Source organism: Lissotriton vulgaris, chromosome 5 (assembly GCF_964263255.1).
Source record: "Lissotriton vulgaris chromosome 5, aLisVul1.2, whole genome shotgun sequence".
Lineage (NCBI taxonomy): Eukaryota > Metazoa > Chordata > Amphibia > Caudata > Salamandridae > Lissotriton > Lissotriton vulgaris.
The window spans coordinates 1046873531-1046890954 of record NC_141693.1 but is presented as its reverse complement, the minus strand read 5'-3'; the positions used below and the strand labels follow the sequence as shown (position 1 = coordinate 1046890954).

At 43.8% G+C, this 17424-nt stretch overlaps 1 protein-coding gene across 3 annotated transcripts in view; it reads left to right on the top strand.

The window, feature by feature from the left end:
* Nucleotides 1-17424, top strand: part of SEMA4G (semaphorin 4G) — a 698845-nt gene that overhangs the window by 357598 nt on the left and 323823 nt on the right. For all 3 annotated transcript variants that reach the window (XM_086922681.1, XM_086922680.1, XM_086922682.1), the window contains exon 3: nt 9436-9584. In XM_086922681.1, the coding sequence (XP_086778807.1) occupies nt 9436-9584 (149 nt within the window). The remainder of the gene's footprint in view (nt 1-9435; nt 9585-17424) is intronic.

The window sequence follows — 17424 nt, the reverse complement described above, 5'->3', positions numbered from 1 at the left end:
CTAATGTAGAAATACACGCCACAAGAGTTGTTCATTAATAGAATATACATTAGAATTGACATCTAATACCTACTACCCAAGCCATATTTATAGCTATGGGGGCCTGGAATAGTTATTACACTTGTAGGAGTGTGATCACTAGTAGTTATGTTGACACTGTCGATTGGGAGCGCTGCCAGCGGCAATGGGTGGTGCAAGCTGCAGTGGTCTCCTGAGGAGGGCTCTGGCGCGTTTTTTTTTTTACAAATTAGGCACTGCTAGAGTAGCTGTGATGCCGGGTAACTCCCTCTGTCTCTCCCTTCCTCCTTCTTTTCCCATCTCTTCGTATTTCCATCCCTCTCTCCCCCTGTTTCTGTCTCCTCCTGTTTCTGTCTCCTCCTGTTTCTCTCTCCTCCTTCCCTGGACCACGTTCAATTTCCTTCCTCCCTAAAATGTGCCTTTCCCGTTCCACATTAAATTTCCAGACAGCATCTCAACACTGCAGGAAAACCACGTGACCGTACTGTGGTTTCGCAGGAGTTTGCATAATGTTTGCAAAATGTCGAATGAGTAAAGTGAATTGAAACCCTGCGTATTCTCGGTCACATCTGAAGCCATTAAGAAAAAAACATTAACATAATTTTCACAGCCAAAGGAACAATAACAGATAATTTATCCAAGATGATGGGTGACATTTTAAAAAGCAGACAACTGCTTCCCTAATGAATTGAGTTGGAGAATCAGCAATATATGTAAAAGTGAACAGAGTACCTCTTGTGCATTAAGCGGCATGGTGAGATCGAAGTGGACATGAAATGAATTTTATGTAACGATCTCATATACATTTAATTTGGCCCGCAGTGCCAATTTAAAAACTAAAATGGCAATTTTCTTTCGAGGTTTGAGGAAGATCGCTCAGCTCTCTTTGGTCTTAAATTGGGAAAATTTGGCACCTTGGGTTCTTTAAAGAACATACTACCCATTAAGTGGTATTTTTCTTTCACCTGGCTGTATTACCTGCACAGAGAGAAAATTCGCAAATGTTTAATTTTTTCCTTGTGAGGTGATAAAAGAGGCTGATGATCCCACTCTACCACCCGCCCTTCTTTTTAGCTTACAGACCACTTGGAGCACCAATAAGAAATAACACCAGTTGCAACGTGGAGCTGGATTTGAGGTTTTAGGCTGTTGAGGCACAGACTATCTTGTATCTAACCTTCCATTTGAACGTTTTTCGTAGTGGCTTCTTTCTGTCTCATACATTTGGGCAAATGTGGTGGCATATTTTCAAATCCCTCTTTACGTACAGATTTTATCACCGGTACCAAGCAATATCATAAGCACATTTCGAGGATATATGGTGGAACATAATCATGTTCTCAAGTATGTGAAGAAAGACACAAGCCCATATTTGTAGTGCTGTGTCTCAAATATGTTTCTCAAACATGATAATATGGTATCGTTCCCCCTAGAAATATGTAATAAGCCTATTGCTCTTAGCAGCCACTTCTTTGACCAGGCCTGGTAACAATTCATTGTGACTTACAGTGTCGAAGACAGTAACGAGGGTTAGTAAGGCCGGTGTGTCACTTCTGTCTAGGCTTTCCAGCGGTATAAGTTGTCCAAGTCAACTGTACTCTACATTGGCCTAAAGAGGGTGAAGACCTGAGTCAACTGCTTCGACTTTTGCCTAGTGCTGAAATATTTCTGCATCAGGCACACTATTCGACTAAGCTGTCTAATTAATTTAACCAAGCCTATTAAAAGAATGAACTTGTCTTGCAAGCACTCTTTACAAAGCTCAAAGTGATGACTAGATCAGGAACCCTCTGGGACTATCTCTTATAGAAAGTCCATTTAATGATTGTTTTTTCAGGTGGCTTCACAGGAATGGGACCTATTTTAAGAGATATATATCTCTGAGGTTCAATACCGGCTTAGACTGGCGGCTTTTCCAGGTACAAATGTGAAATGAGCTTGATGGCCTCAGCCCAACTCCTGCGGGATGTGCTATGTCCATTTATGGATTAGTATAATTCAACTCAGATAAAAAGAAGCTCACTAGTTCAGCGTAGAGCATTGTATTGGAGCATCTGTGTAGCGCTTTATGCCCAGAAGAAGCTACAAAACATCCAATTTACATCAGTTTCTGGGTGTTCTTGTGGTGGTGTGTGGTGTTAAAGGGTGTTAGTACACTGTACAAGGTTGGACATTAATTTGAGGGGTGTCTGGTCCAAAGGCATGCTCCAAACGTAGTGTGGTGGCAAGCCGTACATACACATGACATGCTGCAGAGAATGTGAGAGGGGATATAGGTTTATATACCTTGTTACCAGTTAGTATGATTGTGGTCTCTCCCTTAACAAATATACATTGGCATTGGTTTGTGTCTTAGTGGTGAGGGTCAAAAACACTGGGGCCAATAGAGACATATATTCTCTCTATTACATTATATTACAACGTTGAAGACAATGAAGTGGCTCAGAGTTAATAATGGATGTTTAGACAGACTTTCCTGCTTTGAATGGTTGCCTTTCTGTTAGTCTACCTTCAGTGGATGGAATGTTCTAATAGCATTAATATTCCTTCAGCCTTGAGCTGTGCTGCTTATTAAAGGCCCTCTGCGTTGATACAGGCACTTGCTTGCAGCCCCAGCCTGTAACTCAAGTACAAGCCCTTTAACAACAACGGGTATAGCCCAATTAGTCAACTGTAACGCTTTCATAGAATGACACCTTCTTCAGTCTTCATAGAGGAGGGGATAAGGAAAAAAACACCTGTAATGTGGAGAAATGCACATTACGCCACTGTGGAAGGCATGATCAGAGGCCTCGTTATCCCACCCGATACACTGAACCCGGAAAAATCACCCACAAAATCAGAAGGGTTCATATCCTGTACAAACCATACTTAAACACTCCAAAAAGAAAGAATAATCTACCCAAAGAAGTCACAGTTGGCTGCCATACTGAAAATCCGGGTCTGGCTGTGTGTGAGCATTTGACAATATGGCCAATTACCTCGTAAACACAGAGCAAGTGAAAAGGTTTTCATTGAAGCTTCACTCCCATAGCAGACGCGCCCAGTGCAAGAGGCATCGCCCTATAGCGTTGTCCATGTAATGACTACTTTCAAGCAGACCTTGGCTAGACAGAAAACTCTTGACTCCGATTTCAAAACCATTTTGCTGAGAACGTTTTGTTGTTGTCTTTATCTAGTTTTTACAGCAGTGCTTTGTGAACTGCTCTGCGGCAGTGGGGGCACCTGGACAAGGGATACTGGGTCTGAGGCAGCGAGGAATTATCTCAGTTAAAAACTTGAAGAGATATGTTGCTTGTTGATGGAGTTCCTCATCTCTGAAATTGGGTATGTGTAAATTTTAGATTATTTTCTGCCCACCCCAAATACAATTTACTCAGCGTACATGATTTTTCTTGCTTAGTACTCCCAGAATTATGGTCGGAGGCTGTATAAAATCTCATTTGACTTTGATTAGAGTCATTGGTCTTCAAACAGGTCATAAAAACCACTGCAAGATAATATGATGGAGTTGTGGGGTAAGAGTGCAAATGAAGCAAGGAAGCATGAAAGGAAAGAAGGGAAAAGAATGGAAGGCTGGATGGATGGATGGATGGATAGATGGATCGATGGAGAAAGGATGGATGGCAAATGTCGTGGACAATTAATGTGTAAAAGGCCCAGTTTAGCCACATAGTTTTCCAAATTCCCATGGGAAAACAACCAAATGAGTGCAGGACTCACTCACCCCAGACACACACTCAGTCCCATTTAGAATATGGTTCAAAGTGGGGGTTAGGTTCTCCAAAAACAATTTACAGCGTAGTTGTTGCACCTGAAACAGACTAATTGCCCAACTAAGAGTTGCACAAATTCATTACTTTCTTGACAACCATTATGCAAAGGTAATATACCTGGCTTGCATTTTCAGTTATTAGCCAGATCTATTGGCTTTGCCAAAGCCACCAGGTTCACTGATCTATATTTCATCAGCGGTCTGAGCAAGGAAGCATTGAGTCTGATCAGCGGCTGAATGTGGTTGTAAGGGAAGCCAAAGGGTCATTCCTCTGACAGAAACCAATGGAGGGACAGACCTTTAGTCCCTAGCAATTTATTTGTTTTACTGTAAAGTAAAGCAATATATCTTGCAATGAAAAAACAGGATTGCTTTTTCTGTACAGTGCGTGTATGTGATAAAGAATTGTGAAAAATGTGTGATAATTCAGAGTACTTTTCAGATGTAAAATAGACCCTTAAGCATTGCAATGAATGACCTTCCTAGGAGGTGTAAGGATGCACCCAAATATCCCACTGCATTACAGTCTAACTAGATTAAAATGATCCTCTGGGTCAGTGCTTAACTTGACCTGGTGGTTTCGGGTGCTTGATACCGGTACTTAATTGTGAACACCGGTACTTAATTGTGAACACCGGCACTATGACAGTCCTCCATATGGTGGCGCTGTCTGTGTAATTTAGAGATGACCAGAACAGCTGTTTTTTATTAAATTTAATATTCATCAAAAACTATCAATTCCTGACACCCAAGCCATTGTTATTGCTCTGGGAATAGTCTGCATAATCACATTTAGTGGTTTGGTATTGTTGGTAGCTGCCTAGGTATTGTGGTTGGCAGTGCTGGCAAGGCAATGGGTGGTTAAAGCTGCAGTGGCCTACTGGCAAGGGCCCTGGCACATATTCTAATACAAATTAAGTACTGCTCTGGGTTTACCTAAGATGCAATTGACAATGTCTCAAGACAGAGGTTGAAGGGTGCTCACCCAAGCAAGCCAGGCGTTTGAAAGGGGCTGACCCAAAGCGTTCTCACTGGGTATTGATCAAAATATGTTGGCTTCACCATATCTAAAAAGGGACAGTAAAATGTTACACTGTGCAAACTTGTGCTCTGAGCAACTTTAGAATGTAGTGTTTAGTTGTGAGCTCCCTGCTTGAAAGGAATCCAAGGGAATTTACAAGAATAATTCTAGCGTCAGTGTATGACTAGTGCAGAGCCATTATTTTCTAGCAAAGCACCCCCGTTGTAAAGTTTCTTTATGAAAAAAAGCATGACAGAGGATCGACTACTATTTTAAGAATTTTGGGTAGAATCACAAAATTAGAGAATCTACGTGAATAGGATGAGGTCTGTCTTCGTTTTAGATTTAGTAGTTTTTTGAACAATTCAAAGATTTCAAAGGGTTGCTCTCAGACATCTCTGCTGCCTACATTTTCAGACTTCAAGCCTCCTAGTCCTGGCTAACCCTAACCAGTTTTGACAACAGGTTTACTGTGTGCTTCGCCCTCTCGGTGGAAACACGTTTTTCTGCATAGAAAATATACATTTGTCTGTGGAAAAACGTCTTCTGCCAGAACTCCTATGTGTATATGGGTTCACCGCTCGCATTTCTCACCCTGGAAACATATACTCGTGACTTATCAAGAGCAGTTTCCCTTATGCTTCCTGGGTCAAAAACACTACTGAAAACTTTTGTTAATATCCACAAAGTTCCTACTTATTGGGTGTGCACGAGGAGTTTCACGAGTATGAACCACTCATTACCTTTTCTATCCCCTCCCTCAACACCAGTTTACTCATGCAGAAAAGTCCACCAGAAGATGTGTTTGAGTAAGTGGATTTGTGTTAGTAAACCTATTGATAAATGAGGATTAACATTTTCAATCTCAAATCCAACCTTTTGAGCACCTAAAGTATTCACAGAAAGTTTAGTGACTTTGATCCTGGAACAGTGCAGTAAACCCATCAATACAGAGACCAGATAGCACTCGTTGAACCTCGAAGGATGAAACCCCAAAAATGTCCCTAGGAAGCATTTTTCTGATTCGGAAGGGTTATGGTCCCAAAATATTGCTTTCAAAATATCGCCTGACAGAACTATTTTTTCCTAAATATAATTTACCGAAATATAATTTACAAATATATCACCCTATTGGAGTTAGCAATAGAAAACCTGCACAGTGGGATGATATTTTTGTAAACAATATTTAACATTCTTTTCTTTAAAACAATACGTTTGCTAGTAATGTTCTGACATACACCTTTCAGAATGTATAGTGCTTTTAAATTTTTATAAAATGTAGTCGGATTTGTTCGAGAAGTGCCCGACAATGCTAGAGTTTTTCTCGAAAATGTAAGTTTGACAGCTACTAGATCCAGCCCTTGTTGTGTTTGCAAAAATCTCTATTTCTACTATGCAATTCACCTTTAGACCCGATCCAAAGGATTCGTTTACAAACCCAGATTGGATTTAGGTGTGCAAGTATCTCTCTGGATTGGGCCCATTAGTTTTCTTTTTCCTCAGTGACCCCACGGTCTTACTTTGTGTCAAAAACAATGGCCAATATTTTACACGCCAAATTAATCTTATCTTTCCCCACTGATGCTTTGACAGCTGCTTCTAGACTGCTTTCCATGTCAGAGAAGCCTGCAATTGTCATAGAGCGTGGGAAAGCTTATGGAAAGCCTTGCCACACGTCTTCTGTATGATCAGTGCCCATCTTCCCTTTGTTAAGACTGTAAACGTTTTGTCCTTCCTTAGGCAGACCTATGCTTGACATTGTTCATATGGTCCACACTGACCCTAATTCTTGTGCCAAGACACCAGCCAAGTGGCAGTCGTTAAGGTTGCATTTGTGTTTTCTCAGTGAGGTAGTAGTGACACCAGTAACCAGCAGGAGGCAGTTCTGAAGATCAACAATACAAGACAGCACAAACATTTACTTCAGGAACACCCTTTTAGATGGCTGGTTCTTGAGGGGTTTTGATGTTCTTATGAGGTCTTTTTTTGAGGGGTATATACTGTAGAATGACTCACTCTGTTATACCTCCCTGTTGTGAATGAATACCTGGATTTTTAACCCCTTGGGCGCGGCCGCGATTCTGCGCCTGTGCGGCACTTCTGAAGAGTGGGCAGGATCATGACAGCCCCCAGCCGTCATCAGCACATGCCCACTGTGTTGCATGACGGACGGGGGCCGTCATCAGCATGGAAGGGGTTAATGCTTCCCAAGGTTTCATAATCCTCTCAGGGTATCCGCTTCGCATTCTCTCAGGCAGCTGGAGTCCTTCACACGGATGAGTCCCAAAATGCCAAAGCATGCCTGTGTTTCCTGCTCTGTTACTGTATGAGAAGTCAGAGCTAGATCTAGCGGGGGCTAAAGGCCAAGCGTATAATACCGTGCCGCCTCTTGACAGACCCTCTCTGAAAGGAGACTTTGAAGAGAAAAGGTGACTTTCTCCTGTCAAAAGGTGCACTTGCGTCTGCTCATTGATCTGTGCTGGTCTCCTGAGGTATGGCACTCGCTGGAGAACGACAACGAGAACGTGGGATCTGTGCGAACAATCAGAGGCCATTTTGTATTTCCACCATTCAGTAATACATTACCACTTCCTATAAATGTTATAGTTTTGTACGTTAAGCCTAATTATTGTGTTCCCCTTAATAATGCTTTGGAAATGGTCCCTGGGTGTCCATTAAGTGAGCGGCATTCATTGACCGATCCACATTTCCATTTTGTTATTTATTTTTATTGATTTTATTGCAAGAACTACATGCTGAATTTAAGTTTATTGCTCCTAATGTATTCCGCTTAAGCGTTGCAGTGATTACACTGTCTCTCATTTGAAGAATGTATAGACATGTACCTAACTGGCGGCAAACCAACAGAGCAGGTAACCCTCCGTGAGGGATGGGGCAGATCCATATTAAAATTCACTCAATGCCGCCAGTCCTTTGCTACCAATTTTAGTTTACCTTCCTTCGTGTATAGTGATTCATACATTCTACTTTCATTTGAGCAGAATGTTTAGTAAATTCTATTTTTGGCAAATGAGCACCCAGGGAAAAAGCAAAAGATGAACTCTATGTGTTTTGGCCAATGAGCAGGCAGGGCGGAATCAAAAATGGAACCTGCGTTAATGTATATCAAATTGCTTAAAAAATAAGCTGAGATTGGTTGCCCATGGCTGAATTTACGGTAGACGTATAATCAGTTAATGCAACTCAGATCTTAGGGAACACTGATATACCTCTCAGAAATGGTAGCTGCTATCCTTTTCGATGCAAATGTGATCTGCATTTTGTTGTTAGCTGGTTTTGCTTCTTGTTTCCAAGGTGCAGCTCTGGGTATCTTAGCTGCTGCTAAATGTGAGATTATCAGCTCGCCAGACCAAGTGCGCAACAATTATCTTCATCGTCATCCACCCTTGTATTCAAAAGCTGTTGGAGGCTGGATATCGCCTAAATCATGGTCAAGGCCTCGTTCCATCTTCTTGCATTATTGGGAAAGTCCACCATGCAGGGGTATTGTTAGCACTTGTATAGCGCAAACTCTGCTTTTGGCATGTATCCTTCTACCTTTGCCACTGTATCCTCTCCAGTATAAAGTTGGGGGAAATAGTTCTTAATCTCTCAGGTGTGGGATAACAATAACCAGCCTAGATGACTTAGCTGCCCTCTAACACTAATGTTGCCAGGCGTCAATGGGAGAGTATTCCTCACTACCCTACTTCCAACAATAACTTCACTGTCACGGAGCCTTATGTGCGTGCTCATTGGCCCGCTAGCCCCGTTGTTTGTAAGAAAGAGATCTGCATCTTGGTTAGCAAGTACAACCAGCTGAATCTCATCTACCTATAACAACACAAGTAACGGTAACGGCATGCACTGCCGTGCCCTCCATTTATGACACGTGATCCCATTGGCTGCGCTAGTAGCGCATCACAGGTCCAGGATGTACTGCCAACCGCTCCTTTCCAGTGCCTGTTGTTCTCAATGTAATGCCCCTGTGCCCTTCTGATAAAATGTCAGCAGACTGTGCCTATAAAGTGCTAATAATGCGGCGATAAAAGGGACAGTGGCGGTGATTGCATCTGTAGACTGAACAGCACGCTGGGGAAGAAGAACACTTTGAGATACTTTCTGTTCCTGATTTCATGGAAAAGTAAAATAAATTCTCCCTAAGGAGTCTGGCTTCGGTTGTACGTGAGCCTGCGGTGCTTTTTGTAGCTGTCTGCTAATGGCCCTCTTTCTGGTAGGAGACTATTGCTTTATTATAATGAGGCTCTTCTGGGATTGTTAAAAGCCGGACTTTCATGATGCTTTATTATAATGAGGCTCTTCTGATATTGTTAGAAGCTGGACTTTGTTATATGTTGTGTTCGTAGTTGACGCGTGCGCGTCAACTACGAACACAACATATAACAAAGTCATAAGACATACCGGATTTGTGTATTTCTTCTTTCATAACAAGGAATGCCTCTTTGTTACAGACTTCATGGTGCGAGGCTCTTCTCTATGGTCTCAATCTTCTGTGGGCCAGCGGACTCTTATACTTGTTGCTTTACACCCTGCGTCTTGAGTTTAGACACATCTCTGCATGTTTCCTCCTTTAACCAATGCCTGTTGTTTCCTTCCCCAGATGTGCTGGATGGGAAGCGATTCAGGAGCAGCGCACTGAACTACAGCACCCTGCTGCTCGAGGACGAGAGGGCGGTGCTCTACGTGGGAGCCAGAGAAGCAATCTTCGCCCTCAATGCCAGCAACATCGCCGATGATTCTCAGAAGACGGTATGTAAATGGCAAGACCCTTGCGGTCTGCAAGCTTCTTTGTTTCTGAGATGCTTTTGTAGATCAGCCAAGCCCATATCAGCAGCGCCATCTTCCAAAGTGACCTCATCGCTCGTCCTCACCACCGTTGAGTCAGTTGTGTGACATAGCCTTTGATAGAGTCAGTATCTAAATCCCTGGACTCCCCCTCCCTGCGAGACACTCACACCTGTGGTATGCTCCTCCCTGGATTAAATGATGTGGTCATTGTGTCTACGCATTAGTCCCAGCACCCGGATACCCTCACAGGTGATGAGCCGCGCTTTACAAGTCCTAACTGATTGATTGACTGATTACTTTGTTTGTCAGAGGAATCATAATAATAGGTAGAACGCTGGGTCGTGTGATGGAACAACGTCTGCCTCAACGCATGCCAGAACCACGCGATCTTAACCAGGACCGCCTGAATACCACAAATGCCTTTACTACAGATGTCTTTACCACTCAGTTTTATGGTAAAGACATGACTGGTAAGGGGACATGTGTGGTAAAGGTCATGCTCCTGCCCCCTGCCCTGAGCCCTAAAATTCGGACCTCCTGCACAGCACTCTATTCTACCTGCCTCATCCCTATAAACTACCCCAACCCACTATCCTGATCCTTAAAACCCGAACCCCAAGACCGCAAAAACTACTCTGACCCTAAAACCAGCCCACATTCCCTAAAATCTAGCCCCACCTCTCCCCTGCCCGAACCCAACTGCCCTCTAGTTCTGAAACCTGCCCCTACCCTGTCCCCTGCCCTGAACCATAAAACTCAGCCCCCTAAAAACGACACCAACCCCAGCCCCCCTCCCCGAGCCCTAAAACCAGCCCCACCCCTTAAAACCAACCCCACCTCCCCACTGCTCCAGACCAACTGCCCTTTCTGCCTGAAAACTGCCCCTTTCCTGTCCTCTGCCCTAATCCCTAAAACTCCAGACCCCCCCAGCCCTGAAAACGACCCCTAAACCCGTAGAAACTACCCCACAAAACCCCACTTACCTCACTGCGTCGCATCCTCTCACAATCCTTCCTCTTCCTGCTTCCACCAGCCAGCCAGCAACTAGACCGTGCATATGCCTTAACCACACATATGCGTGGTTAAGGCAGGCATGGTTACGCTTGCAATGTCGGAACACGTGTGGCTGAGGCCAAGGTGTTCCGACTGTTTCCCAGAATGCTGTTTGTAAAAGGACAGAGCTCTTTTCTCAAGCACGTCATTCATTCTGTATAATGTTTTGAATCCTGTATCAGTAAATCAGTGGTCTCTGGGGTAACTTCAAAGTGTGCAAACATTATGACACTACTTTTTGGATTTACTGTGAATGGAAAACTTTGGTCTGACTGGCAACTCTTGTTCAAGGAAGTAGCAGAGTACTCAGTCGTGGCCAGCATGACTTGAAGGGGAAGGCTGGGTAGGCCTGTCCGTTCCCACATCACCCTCACAGGAAGCAACTGGGTCGCGGACCGCACAGGCGTCTATGGGGTGGAATGCAGGCTGCATTCAGCCTACATGGCAACAACAGGAGAGGGTGCCCTGGGGCCGACCAAATAGTCAGCTCCCACAACATTGGGTTCGCCACTTCTTCCCAACCCGCCAGCCCTCAACCAAACCCTTCTTCTGCAGTGCGAGAAAGCAGGGGTGCGACGCTCCTCTGCCTACACGGAGGAGCCGCCCCTGAGAGTACTGTACATAGTAGTGGGGGTCGATGGAATGGTTAGATATGGATTTCATAAACTGTAAGTGTGGGGGTCATCTCTTCGCAGCATCCCCTGTTGCAGGAGGAGCAGTGATCTCCCTTAAGGGATTGGCCCTTGCTTTGCAAAACCCAAAGTTCTTATATGGTGGCCTTGATGCCGAAATGAGTCAGGAGGGGGTTCAGAGCCAAAGGCCTCAAGGTGAGAAGCACTAGGCTCCCACTGCTCACTCAAGTGGTTCCATGGTATCAGAAAGTAATTACAACAGAGAGACAGATGGTCTGCTGGTCTGACAGTGTAGCTGATGGATGTCCTGAGTACTCTTGAAGAGAAGGGCAGTTCCAGTGCCTGCAGCCACTGTAGGAAATAAGGCACCTTCTGCCTCGAAGATGAGGCGAGGACAAGCTTTGCTGCTTGCAGGGGTTTTCTGTCACCCTCTGCTGGTGGTGTCAAGCACAACTTGCCAGTTTGACCTGCCTGACCAGGGAGCTTATGTTTTGAAGCAGCTATAGTGCTTATTCCTGAACTGTTTGCTCATGGCGGGCTTCTACGCGAAGCAAGGACAAGGAGTAGCAATTTATTGCTTAAGAAGTACCTGTCAGGGTGCTGCCATGTGTGCTGTTTCTCAGCCAGAAATATTTTTAGGAACCAGGGGAGGCCATTGAAGATGATATAGTCTGAAACTGATGGCCAGTGCTGCCAGGCTGTTGAGTGTGTGACGGCCGTGCAGGCTCTCCAAGATAAGGATTGAAGAGTTACAATTGAGCAACTGGGAGTTGTCACAAAAAAAGAACAGAGAAACAGAGGTCAGCATGGATACTAAAGAGCCATTTGAAATTAAAAAAGTCAAGACAGGAATGGAAACCTATTAAAATGGTAGAGGTGACATCGAAATTGTAGTAAATGTGATTGTCTACTTTAGATGTGAGGGTTTTTTGTTTACCTTCTTTTTGAACTAAGAAACTTCTGTCATTGGTGTTCTGATTATTGACTTAGTGGGTCAGATTTTAGCATATTTTGTAGGCCCCCATGGTGAGGCATTTATTTCATTGAGTCTGTGCTGAATAAACTGGCCCCAATCTTGAAGCTGCTAGAAGGATTTATAGTGACCAGCTTTGGAGGGAAAAAGACAGTGAGGGAGAAGGCAAAGCCTTGAGGCTTGACACTGGCTGTTTTGTTAACAGACTGTGTCCAAAGCACCCCAAGTGTGAATATCATAGCCCATGTTGTTGTATTTGAAGGCAGGCCTGGTTTATTCACAATAGATCATCTACTTTTATTCAAGAGGATGAGCAGATCTATGGTAATGCTAAGAAACGACATCTCTTCTTTGGCGTCCACTGATAGGCTTACCTTCAAATTCACAGGATGTGGGCAGTTAGGTCTCTCCTTAATCGGGGTCAAAGCTTACTTCCATTCTATGCTTTTTTTGAGAAAGTTGACCATGCAAGGTTATTGTTGCTGTTATTGTTGATCAGCATTTCTATATTGCACAGTCTGCCATTGGCATGCATCATGGTTGCTATTCCAACACAGTTTCTCCAGGGGCCTCAATTCTGTGTCAGGATCACGTTCGAGCCAACCCAGTATTTTGCAGACCTCACCATACCACAGCCTCTGCAACCCTGCATGCTCCAATTGATTGAAGTGTAAAGTGAGGCTCAGCTGGTTCTCAGTGATTGGCAGAATTTGGGTCTAGATAGAGTTTTTCCCCAAGAGTATGACTGAAGTATCTTTGAAAAGGAATAGGGGCTAGAGAAGGCTTAATTAGTGAGGTCGGAAAAGGGCAAATTAAGCCAAAGTTGTTCTACATCATATGCGAAGGACTGGGTACAATTGAAGACTCAGAAGAAGGCGTTGGTCAACAATCCTGGGCTGCTTGCAACTGAAAGATCTGTGAGAAGTCTGAGGGGTATGGGCTGAATGTGGGGTTGCTCGCAGCATGGGATGTAATTTGAGCAATACTATTAAGAAAATATATTTTAATGTCACAAGGCAAGTGGGTCATTAGAGTTCGTTGGTGAGTGCAAATATTTACCATACTTTTATTTTGTTGAAGATATCTTCTAAGGAGAATTCTCTTTGATACGTTCTGAACTGTTGGGGGGGGGGGGGCGGATTTGACAGACGACCATGAGGGAAGATTAAATAAATAATTAATGTTCTCTCATCGTCGCCAGTCGATATCCCTCCTCCCACCTGGCCTCAACACTCTTACCTGCACAGTCCTCTATTGGATATCATATGTTTTAATGTAGTGTATAAGTGGCGTAACACAATATAATGGGGCCCCCTTGGAGAATGTTTTGAGGGGCCCTCGAGACTTACACATATCACAGCTAGCCCTAACCCTGAGGCTGAATGGGGGACACCTGAAAGGTGGAGATCGCCCTGAACCACAGGGGCTGCAGAGGCCTGTGTTATTGACATGTAATGTAGGTTTACAAAATTAGATTACAACTTGTACTAAATAGTGCTTAACAACAGGTGCACTGGTTGCATGTTTGTTTTCCACACTTCAGATTGCTGTACAAGCAGGCTCGGCTGTCAGGGAGTGGGATATTCCAAAGATCACACATGCTATGACATTTTTAGTGTCAAATACAGTTATATTTGTGTTCCTAGGCCTATGATGGCGGAAGGCTCCAGAAACATGTTGATGTAATTAACATAGTGGGTTTCACCTGGTATTTGACAGAGTCACAGGTGTTAGGGCACGTATGCCACTTGTGTGCAATGCATACGTGTGATCTGAGTTCACAAGACAAGTTCTTGGAAGCGAGATTTACAACAAATGTGTGAGCAGCTGTCCAGCCAGGATGTGGAGCAGCAGTTGCAAAGAATGAACCAATCCGCAACCACCAGTCAACAGTGGAACCCAGAGGTGCAGGTAGTATCACATGCTGTATGTGGCGCCATTGACCCGGAAGCCCTCGGCATTGGAACATTGCCGTTTTAAACCTCAGACATTGACATGAAATGTTTTTTTCTCCGGACCTGAATCCCCTGTTTAGAAACCAAAATGGAGGGTAAATATCACAGCTGTTTTCCTCAGACCCACTTAGGCTCACACAACTTCTATAACTTATCCCTTAAAAACACAGCCTTGTGTGTTGTGGAACAAACTCATTCAAAATCCATTGCCTCTGTTCTGCAGAGTTTATAAATTGCTAAAAGTGCTCTCCATCCTCATTTGTCCCCAAAGCTCATCACCTCTGTGCATATTTTAATAAACAATGCGGCTGTTGGAGAGAGAGCTCTATGGTGAGCAGATTTTGAAAAGCGAAACCAGCACATTCCACAAACATAGAAGTAGGACTAAACTTTTGCATTGACGAGGGGCATCGAATGACATACAGCTCTCACCAACATAAACAAGCATTTACAATGCAATGGTTTTGCCTTTGTTAAAGTTAGAGCTATTGGCATTGCTCTTGACATTATTTTTATTTATGTTTTTTTAACATAAATAAATGGCATTGTCATTTACAATGCCACTAGCTTTATCTCTCGCAAATGACACACACAAACACACACAGAGCCCCCCCCCCACACACACCCACAAAGAGCCCCCCACACACACAGCCACACACAGCCCCCCACACACACAGCCACACAAAGCTTCCCACACACACAGCCACACAGAGCCCTCCACACACACCCACACAGCACAAGCAGGCAACAGGGGCACATGGAGGCACAAGCAGGCAACAGGGGCACACAGAGGCACAAGAAGGCAACAGGGGCACACGGAGGCACAATCAGGCAACGGGGGCACACTTAAGGGTATGATAAAGCACCTTCAAGATATCCTTAGTGATACCAATATCATTCTGTATATTATAAATACCCCAGAGAGGTGAACAAAATCAAAAAACATGTGACATTGTGATAAGCTCATCTAGACATCATCCCTGCATTATTATGCAAATACTAATCCAATGTTTAGCAGTGTATCTAATACTAAGCCCTACAGCTCTGATGAAGCTGCAGTGCAACGGCAGCCAAAGATTTAATTAAACATGTTGGCTGACCAGCAAAGATAAAGGAGTCGCCATCCCAAAGTAACTACTACACAAAGATGATACAAGTTGTCAAAATGTTCTTTTTACAAAGGAAAGGAGTCTTGTTGGTTAAAACAGCTTTGTAGGAACCTTGGAACTTTCCATTGCCTACGGACCTATAGAATCCTGAAATATGATACTGGCATGCCAATTGTTTATTCTGTCTCCCGTTACGTGTTCTCAATGTGGTGTTTAAAACGAATTTTGTTGCCCACGCTGCATCGCCAAATGTGATGCAGCGTGGGCAACGAAATTCGTTTTATTTTAATTTTTTGGTACTTACCTCTAATGGTCCATATCCCGCATTTTACAACCCCCCCACCCTGACCCTCCCCTGCCTGACGTCACCGTCCCGGTATAACGCCCTGCACGGGCCGTGCCTGTGTGCTCGTTGCGCAGTTCTAAAGAATGTACAAGTTTAAACTGCCCACCCTCTGCACTTTCCAGGACACCGCATTTTAATTAGTGTGATCTTTCTCGACTTTGTATTTTATGATGAAGATACTTAATGCCTACCAAGCAATTTAATATTTTATCTTTTTTAACTTTTTAGAAGTTTTTATATTTTCTCATGAGTATACAAACATTTTATATTGATAAATCGTAATGAATTTGTAATTGTTTCATATGTGCTTTTAAGGTCTTGTAAGGCCGAAGTAAAGTATCTTTTGAATTGACTTGATATGTTTATTATGTTACTGTACGGTATGATATGTTATGTTCCTATGTTATGCTATGCGATGTCATGTTATGGTATGATAAGTGTGTTATGTTGCGATACGATATGTTACGGTCTGTTACCTTCTTGTGTTATGTTGTCTTATGGTATGGATTGGCATGATATGTTTGTTATGCTACGGTACGTTACGGTATGTTATGTTCTATGTCATGTTATGCTATGCTATGTTAAGTTAGATGTACATAGCGCTGTAATACCATTTGCCTTACAATGTCCTGTCTTTAATCGCCTGCTGGGGACATCAGGCTGTTTGCTGTTCTTTCTTTGAGCCCCCATAAACCGCTCACGTCGCATTTGAAAGTGTGAAGTTTATATTGAACTGACCCTGCCTTGTGCCCCCACCCGGTGCCCCAAAGCCCGGTGGGTGGGTGCTCTAACCCCCGCACCGTTGCCCTGCGCCCCGTGGATGCCGGGTCTTGGGAGTCCCGCGTGGCCGCGTTGCCGGGAGCCCGGGCAGCGCCCCCACCTGGGCTGTAAATCACCCACCTGTCCGTTGTGTTAGGCCTGTCAATCACTGCCCTGGAGTGTGCGTTCTGTGGGTCACAGGGCTCTCGGGGACCGGCCACTCGCCAGATGCCCTCAACTTCAACCCCAGGGGCATTGTATGCAGCTCGGACCCGTCTGCGCGGACAAAGGTGACCCTTTGTCCTCCGTGCACGAGGTGACCCGGCCGTGTGTGCTGTGCACACAGTGAGAGTGGGCAGGGAGTGCGTCACCTGCAGGCTGCCCCCCCCCTCCCACACCAGGGGTGCCCCCACCGCGGAGGTAGGCGCTTCTCCCTCATTCCTCAGATGTTTTTTTTATTATAACTATTTTGTCTCAAACAGAACTATATTTTTACTCAATTTCTCCATAACACATAGCGATATCACTAAAAATGTGCTACACGAACAAACGGTATGTAAATGACATTATTACCGCTTCAGTTTGGGTACTTAAATTAAACTCCAGTGTAAATTTCGTCAACAGCCTGAACAAAATACCTGTAATTAAAATACCCTGTCCGAATCCTGTCACTGAAGGACTATCAACAGTTTGATTATGAAAATTTAGATTTGCTTAGGTTATTAATAATATTGTATGTGCGTGTTTCTATCTATACTTTTTTATATTTCAAGAGCTAACTATAAATATATAGATATATATATATATATATATAATGTATATACATTATATGTATTGTGAGTGTAATAGTTCGATTTTCTATGAGTGGATACGCATGCGTTGTGTTTTCCTCGCGGTGACTATATATACAAGAGTAAAAGGGATGCCAGATTGCAAAATGCAAGAAAATCGCGATTTTTTGGTGGCGCTATGTT